General features: G+C 33.6%; 1 protein-coding gene across 1 annotated transcript in view; it reads right to left on the bottom strand.

Moving 5' to 3' along the window:
* Nucleotides 1-2,695: 2,695 nt before the first annotated feature.
* LOC141336833 (glycogen synthase kinase-3 beta-like) overlaps nucleotides 2,696-10,871 on the bottom strand; it is a 28,208-nt gene continuing 20,032 nt past the window's right edge. The window contains exons 7-12 of the mRNA XM_073842562.1: nucleotides 9,768-9,874; nucleotides 9,105-9,202; nucleotides 6,942-7,037; nucleotides 6,492-6,678; nucleotides 4,727-4,822; nucleotides 2,696-4,640 (exon numbers count right to left, since the gene is read on the bottom strand). Of these exons, the coding sequence (XP_073698663.1) occupies nucleotides 4,573-4,640; nucleotides 4,727-4,822; nucleotides 6,492-6,678; nucleotides 6,942-7,037; nucleotides 9,105-9,202; nucleotides 9,768-9,874 (652 nt within the window). The 3' untranslated portion in view covers nucleotides 2,696-4,572. The remainder of the gene's footprint in view (nucleotides 4,641-4,726; nucleotides 4,823-6,491; nucleotides 6,679-6,941; nucleotides 7,038-9,104; nucleotides 9,203-9,767; nucleotides 9,875-10,871) is intronic.

Genomic DNA, 10,871 nt, shown 5'->3' with positions numbered 1-10,871 from the left:
GATATAATAATTTAAATAACAAACATGCTTACCAAGAGTAAGAAGCAACAGGACACAAACAGCGCAAAATGGCTTCATTTCTTACCACAAAGATGACTGCTGAAGGACGTTTCTCCCTCTGTAAATGGAAACAAGTGGATTGATACACTTTTAAAGAGTCAGTGGGAGGTTTCTCCTGTCCTGAAGTGTGCGTCATTGCTAATCTTTGGTGAGGTGAGGTTAAATGGACCTGAACATGAAATGAGAATATACACATACATACATACATGTTTTGCTTAAAGAGGGCCCTTTTATAAATCTCAGGTGTCCCCAGAATGTGTCTGTGAAGTTTCAGCTCAAAATACCTCACAGATCATTTATTGTTTCATTTTGAAAATGCCTATTTTGAATAGAAGTAGAATAGAATAGAATAGAAGCCCCCTTTTCCAGAATAGAGCTTTTCCAGAATGACCTCTATAGCACTGAAATCATGTTTTAAACTATATTTGTTTAAACTTCTTATATGTGACCCTGGACCACAAAACCAGTCATAAGGTTAAATTTTACAAAACTGAAATATATACATCATATGAAAGCTCAATAAATAAGCTTTCTATTGATATATTGTTTGTTAGGATAGGACAATATTTGGCCGAGATACATCTATTTGAAAATCTGGAATCTGAGGGTGCAAAAAAATCAAAATACTGAGAAAATCACCTTTAAAGTTGTCCAAATTAAGTTCTTAACAATGCATATTGCTAATCAAAATTTAAATTTTGATATATTTACAGTAGGAATTTTACAAAAAATCTTAATGTAACATGATCTTTACTTAATTTCCTAATGATTTTTGGCATAAAAGAAAAATCAATAATTTTGACCCATACAATGTATTTTTGGCTATTGCTACAAATATACCCCAGCGACTTAAGACTAGTTTTGTGGTCCAGGGTCACATATAGGGTTTTCTGAGCACACACATCTGAAGCGAACGCACAGCATGCAAGTACTAAACTAAACTAAGTTCTCTTTCATGTCTTATTGCGCTTTAAACTGTCAAATACACACAATTTTATGTTAAAAACACACACGAGTTACAAAAACAGTCTGTTATGTCTGTGAAAGAAGCCGCATGCTGGGAAAGAAACCGCTTGTTTATATTAGATCTGTGTGGCAGCAGTGTAATATACAGTAAATATATTCATACTCGTTCCCAATTGCTCAGAACTCACCTCATCCAGAGACTAAATGTAGGTGCAGGGGGAAAACAATCCAAGACATTTACAAATAAAGAGAGAAAAAGCAGTGTGATGGAGTGAGGCTAACCTACACTTTATTCAATGCAGTACAGTATCAGGTGACTCCTCTGAACCAGAACACGCACGAGACAGAACACACATCAGTATGACGTTCAACATACTGTCATGTACAGAGAAAAATAAAACAAAGCAAAAATGAATAGCTATGTTTAAGGTTTGATGGCTGTTGAACTCTTATGACTACCAACAGTTCACGTTTGTCATTTTTTCCATTTTCCCTTTCATCTCATATGAGTCACTGAGAAATGTGATACTCTACACACTGAGGAACTCATGAAACAATGTGACTGGCTTTATGTGCAAGGATGTACTTAACATATTTTAATAAAGCTCATGAAAAAGGTTGTAGCGCTACATGACATCACTCCCTTTAAGTGCTGCTGAAAGTATTTTACAAAACCCCAAACAAATCAAAAATATATTATTGCTAAATAATACTGTAGATACATGACACTGTAATCTCACATATGATACATAATCATAAAAAAATCTTTAAAAATCCTGTAAATATAAGAGATTTTCCATATTAATTAAAAGAATGTACAATCCCTCCAACAAGAGGATGATTAAGAGAAAGTCCTTCTGAATCTTTAAGTTAAAAATATAAAAAGGAAAAGAAAAACACTGTTAAATCTATTTTCCCTGCTATGACAGTGAACTGACCTGAACAAGAGCTCAGCAGATGAAATTCTACTCAAGTTCTCTTTGCCAAGCATGCATTATTGAAACAAATGATTATTTTAATACATACTACACTGAGAGCAATGCAGCACCTTCATACAATATCATATTGTAATAGTTGGTAATGAAAAACCAATTTAAAAAAAACATTAAAAAGACAATTCACCCATCATTTATTCACCTTCATAAAAAAATATATATATATATATATATATATATATATATATATATATACTTAATGTGTACTTTTTCTTTCATGCAAAAAATAAAAGAATTACTTAATAAAAAAACTTTAAAAAAGCTGACTCACTTCCATACAATGAATTAAAATTCTGCCATAATTTATTCACCTTCATCAAAAAAAAAATATTTTGTATATATATGTATATATATATATATATATATATATATATATAAAATATTTTGTGTGTGTATATATATATATATATAAAATATTTTGTGTGTGTGTGTGTGTGTATATATATATATATATATATATATATATATATATACACACAAAATATTTTATATATATATATATATATATATACACACACACACACACACATACACACACAAAATATTTTATATATATATATATATATATATATATACACAAAATATTTATATATGTATATATATATATATATATATATATATATATATATATATATATATATACACACACAATTAAAAATAAATGTGTACTTTTTCTTTCATGCAAAAAATCTTTTCTCTTAAATTAACACAAAAAGTATATATAACTTAAAATAAAATATATAACTTAAAATAAGTGTACTTTTTCTTTCATGCAAAAAATAAAAAATTATTAAAACTATTTAAAAAAAAGCTGACTCGTTTCCATACAATGAAAGTGGATGCACTGTAGATCATCGTTCAAGCTCCAAAAATTCCAAAAACTATCTCAGCTACAGCCTTTAAATCTCAGTTATGTTCATTTGTATTAAAAAACTGCAAATCATATTGAGTACCACATTTCAGTGATGCCAAGAGTTTACATGTTTGACAATATTTGAGAGTTAGGGTGTTAAAGTTAGAAATAAATTATTAGTTAACAACTTAAATTGTGTTTCCTCACAATAAATGATTGTTTGACTTTTAATATAGCAGATTACTGCTATATTTAATATGCCGATTACTGCTATAATTACTGCTATTTGTCATTTTTGTGTTTTTACAGCCCTTAGTTGCCATTTACTTTCATTGCGTAGAAAAGATAATTTAAATTAACAGAATTCTAGGGTTTAAGAGTGTGAGCAAACAATGCTTATTTTCATATATGGGTGAATTATCGCTATAAGTGGACAACAGAACAAATTAATATTCTTTCAACAGCACTTTTGGGAGGTACATAAACAGTCTGAAGTGACTCTGTACTAATTCACAACTGTATTGGAAGAAACAAGATACAACAGCCTCAGTTGTGCACTTCCACTAACACTAGAGGACGCTAAAGAGAACGTGAGGAAGAAAAAAAAAAACAAGAAATGGCAGCAAATGTAAAGTTACTCTAGAGAAAACTTTCGCATCCTATCTTTTTCCGCCTCATCATTAGTGCTGATTTCCTTACGGAGCAAGAGCCAATCATTCCTACTAAATTCTAACACAAATGACACGTTTTTGAGAACTAAACCCAACATCATCTTTAGGCTGGAATTTGCGGTGCAGAAACCTGTTCACATGTTGCGTTTTAAAGGTCCTTTTTATCATTTTTCATATTTCGTGCTTGTTTCTTTTAGCTCACTAATCAGCATACAGTATTTATAGACATAAGACAGCATGCGCTCACACACACAAACAGACACACACACTTTCACTCACAGAAAATGATCCGATATTACATGTGTCAACATCTGTAGTCTAGTGTAGAGTTCAGTGAAGTATTATACAACGGGAAGGAGGAAGATGAGCAGGGAACGAATGGATAATGTCACTCCTTCAAAAGTGGTCGAAAAGAAAGGTACACAGCAGCATACAGCTTAAGCATACAACATATCTGCCCAATACTGAGGGAAAAGGCAATTAGCATATATTTCACAAAGTCTACAGAATGTACACAAGCCTTGGAAATCAGTCCACGCCGTTGAACCAGTTCAGGATTTAGAAACCAGCTTTCTTGTATCCCACCTGTGTCAGCTCATATTCAAAGTCTTTGTCTCCACCCATAGGTGACGAGAAAGGGGTCCGAGACGATTATAAAAGAAGCAGCGACTACAGCATACAGATTTCCCTTTAAAAAATGTCAAAGTAGACATGTGAAAACATATTTGTAGGTGTAACGGTTTATGTAAGTGTATATATATATAGAGAGAGAGAAAGAGAGAGAATTGTCAAACATCACCGCAGATAGTCCTGAGGCGGCGTTTCTGAGCCCTCGTTGCGTCCTTTAGAGCGAATAAATTAAAAACAATAATAAAATCAGAGACAATGACTGGGGGAAGGTTTGGTTGGTGCATCCATCATATCATATGAGCTTTTCGGTTAGTTTTAGCCACGCCCTTGACCCCGGGGAGTGGGCGTGGCTAGTAAGCAGCAGCGTAAAAGTGGCCCATTGATGGGTGGATGGGGTTCAAGTTGAAGGATTAGGGGCGGCAGAGGCAGTGTTGGTGTTCAGACCACGATCGCCAATGTTGGCACCTGGAAGAGTGAGAGACGGTTGTTAAAAAAAGAAGGGGGTGAGGACGGTCTTGGGGCTTTTGAGTGGCCGAAAGTCGAAAACCAACCTGTTGCAGCTGAGGCAGACTGGGAGGAGTTTTCCGCCTGGTTCTGAGCATGTGCAGGAATGAGTACGGAGGTCAGCGAGGGGTTGCTGGACAACTCTGATGATTAAACGCAAGATATGTTGATGTAAAAGACACATTTACATTATTGTTCGAAAAAGTTTGGGGTTAAACCAGAGGTCTCAATCTCAGTTCCTGGAGGGAATTCTCTGCAGAGTTTAGCTCCAACCAGCTCCAACGCTTGGAGTTTCTAGTAATCCTAAAGACCTTGATTTTTGATTAGGGTTGGAACGAAAATGTGCAGAGCTGAGGCCCTCCAGGAATTGAGTTTGAGACCACTGGGTTAAACTGATTAAAACAGACAGTAAATACATTTACAATGTTACAAATGATTTTATTTCAAGTAGATTCTCTTCTTTTGATCTTTCTATTCATCAAAGAATTTTGAAAATTTCAGTTTTAACAAAAATATCGAGCAGCACAACCGTTTTTAAAATTGATGATAATAAGAAATGTTTCTTGAGCAGCAAATCAGCGAAAACACTGATTTCTGAAGGATCATGTGATACTGAAGACTGGAGCAATGATGCTGAAAATTCAGCTTTGCATCACAGGAATAAATTACATTTAAAAAAAATAATTAAAATAGAAAACAGTTATTTTGAATTGTAATAATATTACTGTTTTTACTGCAATTTTGGTCAAAGAAAAAAATACCAATCAGTTAATACTTGTTACTAGGGCTGCCCTCGACTAAAGATTTTTCTGGTTGACCCGCAGTCGTTCATATTAAGCATTGGTCGACTATTAGGTAACTATTTATTAATAAACCATATAAATCATAATAATTTGCCTTTAATTGCCTACATAGCCTTATAAGCACTCAAGCGCATGCAAAAAAAGCTTGCCACAGTGCACCAGCAGATATAATAATTATGAATGTGTCAGGGAAAAACAGCGAGGACACTGCATTAACGTTTTAACGTTTAAGAGATGAAGTCGGCGACACTGATTTTCGCAGTAGTGATGTGATTACGTAATCTAAGAATATTTGTTTTCCATTTAAATTGGTTCATTTAAAAGTAATAATTTCACTCTCTATAGATATATTTTTCATGTCTGTAAAGCAAGTATGCACAGAGTTTCAGAGTTTCTGGCTCAAGTTCACAGAGACCGAGACAGCAGAAAGCGCATCCTGTTAGCTTTCATTATTTTACAAAAGTGCAACGTTTCGTTGTTATTGTGAGTACACACAAATAAACGTAGAGTCCTTACAGATTTTAAAAATGTATTACTTTTATTCGTATGATCAAAAATTATGGAGTGTTTCAGGAGCAAGTGATCGCACCGTCGCCTCCATCTGTCTCTTGCAGATGCAGTGAGCACGCCACTGTCCAGCTTCCACAGACACTTCAATAGCGCACATTTTTCACAATTTAACATTAGATTGAGCTGCCATTTAAAGTTGCTACTACATACATCTTTCAAATGAAAGGCCATGTTTGCGGTCGATGAATGATAGGTGAACGTTTAAATGTCTTGCCTGATGTACTATGTTACCATATAGACCAGCCGTTAACGATCTGTCTGTCACGAACTTTGTCACTTCCTGTGGATTTTTTTTTTCTGTGACTAAGCAACTAATAAAATTTTGGTTGATTTCTTGTCGACTAATGGTTAGTCAACTATTAGGGACAAGCCCTACTTGTTACAATACTCAATAAGATTAAATCAATCATTATCATTTGTGCATTTGTGTACAACATACCCTGTGTAGTGAAATTAAACAGCACAGGCCGCTCTCTTCCATTCGGGAGCTTGAGGTTGGGCTCACGGAGCTCATCGAAGAAAGTGTGAGCGCAGGCCTCGAGAGGAGTGTGTCGGGCCGTAGGCGTGTACTCCAACAATCGGGAACACAGAGCTATAGCCTCCGGAGGGGTCCGGGGCCGGAAAACCTAACATACGGACAATAGAATGGGACTTTTGAATGCGTTATACAAATATTTGTATAATAATGTGAACTCTTGACTGTACAAAATACTTCTTTTTGATATAGATTTGTGTTTTAAATACGTCACACAGGAGCAATTAAAGTACAACTGTACAAAAAAGTCATTAGATAAAATGGCCAAAATCACTCTCTAGAATTAATGTAAGGAGACAAGACAAGGATAAAAGTTATAAAAAGCTTGAAACATATGGAAACACTAATGCTAACCTTAGTCCACGGGTGTGCCTTTATCTGTGGAAACTTGAACTCAGTGTAATTCGGGTTCATCTCCCGGATCTGCTCTCGTGTAGGAGTTCCCAGCACCTGGAGGAAACAAGTTCTCTTATTCTGTTGCCATTAAAGTATATGGTCCACATCGCAACTATAACAATACAGAGAAACAACACAGTTGGAATCACATTCAGAGGGATTTTTTTCAGCTGATGAACAATTAGAAATTGACCACGATGTTTCTTCTGCTCACAAAGGCTGCAAAATACAGACCCAAAATACAGCAAAAACGTTCATATTGTGAAATATTTTTACTATGTTAAAAAGAACTGCTTTCTATTTGAATATATTTTCAAATGTAATTTATTCCTGTGATCAAAGCTGAATTTTCAGCATCATTACTCCAGTCTTCAGTGTCACACGGTTCTTCAGAAATCATTCTAATATACTGATTTGCTGTTCAAGAAACGTTTTTTTAATTATTATTATCAATATTTTAAAACAGTCGAGAACATTTTTGCAGGATTATTTGATAAATACATACAAAGATCAGCATTTATCTGAAATAAAAAGATTTTGTAACATTGAACACTATACCATTAAAAAGCTTGGAGTCAGTATATATATATATATATATATATATATATATATATATATATATATATATATATATTTTTTTTTTTTTTTTTTTTTTTTTTAAAGCAAAGATGCTTTAAATTGAACAAAAGTGATGATATAGGCACTTTTATAATGTTACAAAATATTTCTATTCCAGATAAATGCTGTTCTTCTGAACTTTCTATTCATCAAAGAAACCTGAAGAAATTCTACTCAGCTGTTTTCAACATAATAATAAATGTTTTTTTTTAGCAGAAAATCTGAATATTAGAAAGATTTCTGAAGGATCATGTGATTGGAGTAATGATGCTAAAAATTCAGCTTTGAAATCACAGGAATAAATACATTTTCAAATATATTCAAATAGAAAACAGTTATTTTAAAGGTGCCATAGAATGCACTGAGAGAATATTTAAAATTGTTCTCTGATATCTACATAGAAGGTATATGGCATAGGAAAGGGCAAAAAATCTCCAGAAATGGTTTTACAGGTCCATTTACAACCCTAGGATTTGCCCCTAGAATGAAATGCTCTGTTTTTGCCTTATTTGGAAGCTTCATGAATATTAATAAGCTCTGCTCTGATTGGATGTTTCACAAAGCTGACTGGTCTCTATAGCTGGCACATGGATAAAAATATATATTTAATTAGGAGCTCTAGCCGCTTTTAATATGCGGTTTGTTGAATCTGCCATTTTGAATCGCGGATATTTTAGTGTGATTCTGTTATGTTGGAATTGACCTATTTTTCGGTGGTCTTTTGCAAATACTAGATTTATATAAGAAGGAGGAAACGATGGTGTTTGAGACTCATGGTATGTCATGGCCATGTACTAAACTGTTATTATTTAACTATGCCAAGGTAAATTCAGTTTTCCATTCTATGGCACCTTCAAATAGTAAAAATATTTCAAAATTGTACTGTTTTTGCTGCACTTTGGATCAAATAAATACAGGCTTAGAGAGCAGAAGAGACTTCTTTAAAAAAACATTAAAATTGGTATGGATGGTTATATAGTTTATCTTTATATCAGAGTTATTTTAGGTTTAGTTAAATTGGTTTTTAATTACCAATTTAGAAAATGTAAAATATTAAGTTATTTTAGTACTTCAACTTTAACTTATTTCAGTTAAATTTTGATTTCAGTTTTAATTCAAATAAATAAAAAGTTTTTTAATAGTTTTAGTTTTTGATGACAATAACAACACTGCTTTAGATATTTTTGGTCTCAACAGGAATTTACTTATAGGAAGTAAGACAATTTTTTTAAAAAGTGCCTCGAGGATTTAGCTGTTAACTAGGACAGCTCCGCCGAAAAAAGAAATAAAAAATAACTGCGTTTTGCATTACTCAGACACAAGAAAAGTGCATAATAGGGGCTTTCGCACTCCATAGTTCTAGGAACTAGCCAGCATGGTGGTTCCTAGAAAACTAATGAGACACATCAGCAATAACAAGAATGGAAGCTATCAGTTTCAAGATTATTTATGAAAACACACACACACACACACACACACACACACACACACACACACACTTGCCTTGATAATTTCAACAAGCTGATCTACGCCACTGTCACCAGGAAAAATGGGCTGTCCAAGCAGCAGCTCAGCCAGTACACAGCCAGCTGACCAAATGTCTGTATGGAAACAAAAGTAAAAACTGAATATTACAGCACTTACTCTTCTTACATCACAGATTAGCAGCAGAAATGTATTCAATCACATCGCGATCCTGGATTAAGTAGCATGGGTATACTAAAAATGCACTGCATGGGTCAAAATTATATATTTTCTTTTATGCCAAAAATCATTAGGATGATAAGTAAAGATCATATTCCATGAAGATATTTTGTAAATGTTATACCATAAATATATCAAAACTTAATTTTTGATTGATAAAATGCATTGCTAAGAACTTCATTTGGACAGTTTTAAAGGTGATTTTCTCTCTATTTAGATTTTTTTGCACCCTCAGATTGCAGATTTTCAAATAGTTGTATCTCGACCAAATATTGTCCTGTCCTATAATGTATAAATCTCAATTTAAAAAAATTGATCATGACTGGTTTTGTGATCCAGGGTCACATTTCATTAGCAGGTCTCACTAAAAGACTAGAGTTAAGGCAGATGAAATATCCACTTTGTTATACACTATAAGAGGAGTATTTTTTGTTATACACTATAAAAAGAGCATTAGATTACCTATGCTGGAAGTGTAGTCCGTGGCTCCGAAAATGAGCTCGGGGGCTCTGTAGTAGCGCGAGCAGATGTAGGAAACATTAGGCTCACCACGCACCAGCTGCTTAGCACTGCAGGAGACAGAAAGAGACAGACCAAACGCAAGACACAGACAGAGAGAATTAGACATAACCAGAAATGACACCAACACGCGTCCACATCAAAACAGCCATCATCATTGGACACATTATCATCACAAGAACAATAATCATCATCATCATTATTGCCAAATAGCCACTAACTACAGCCAAATGTTTGTTAACTATGAAGGAACAAAACTTTAAGTTTAAAGCAGTTTAATCAAATAAAGTCAGTCACAGATTTAGATCAGAACGCTCAAAGCTAAATGTGTCAGATGATGGGATTTGATCCGTGAAATAGTCACTTTCACACACGACTTGTTTAGCTGCTGTGAAATTGCCAAATGAAGTTTTCCAGTAAAGGTACCACATCACACGAGTAATGTCTTTCTGTGTTTTATATTGCTGCCATTCACACGCCATCACAACAATGGCATTATTTCCTCAACCAGCTTCATAAAGTGACTTTTGAGTTGACATTCTATATATGATGGACACTTGTTGCATGCTATTTCTTCATTATTTACTCCAAACTATAAATTTGTAAAGAAACACAAATGTACACACCTGTTCATAAGCTTGAGGTTTGTACGATTTATGTAATGTTTTTGAAAGAAGACTTTTAAGCTCATTAAGACTGCATGTATTTCATAAAAAATACAGCAAAAACAGAAAAAATGTCAAATATTATTACAATTTAAAATAACTGTTTTCCATTTTAATATATTTTTAACTTGTAATTTATTGCTGTGATGCAAAGCTGAATTTTCAGCATCATTACTGCAGTCTTCAGTGTTACATGATCCTTCAGAAATCATTCTAATACGATTACCTGCTGCTTGAGAAATATTTCTTATGATTATCAATGTTGAAAAAAAATCTTTGTAACATTAATGTAATGGGTTTTTGTTGTCTAGTGGCTGTAAAATTGCCAGATGAAGTTATTATTGCTAATAACATAAGTTATTTTTATTACTACCAATGGTGA

The sequence above is a fragment of the Garra rufa genome, chromosome 6 (assembly GCF_049309525.1).
Source record: "Garra rufa chromosome 6, GarRuf1.0, whole genome shotgun sequence".
Lineage (NCBI taxonomy): Eukaryota > Metazoa > Chordata > Actinopteri > Cypriniformes > Cyprinidae > Garra > Garra rufa.
Note: the sequence above shows the minus strand (reverse complement) of the source record. Positions and strands in the feature narration are given on the sequence as shown.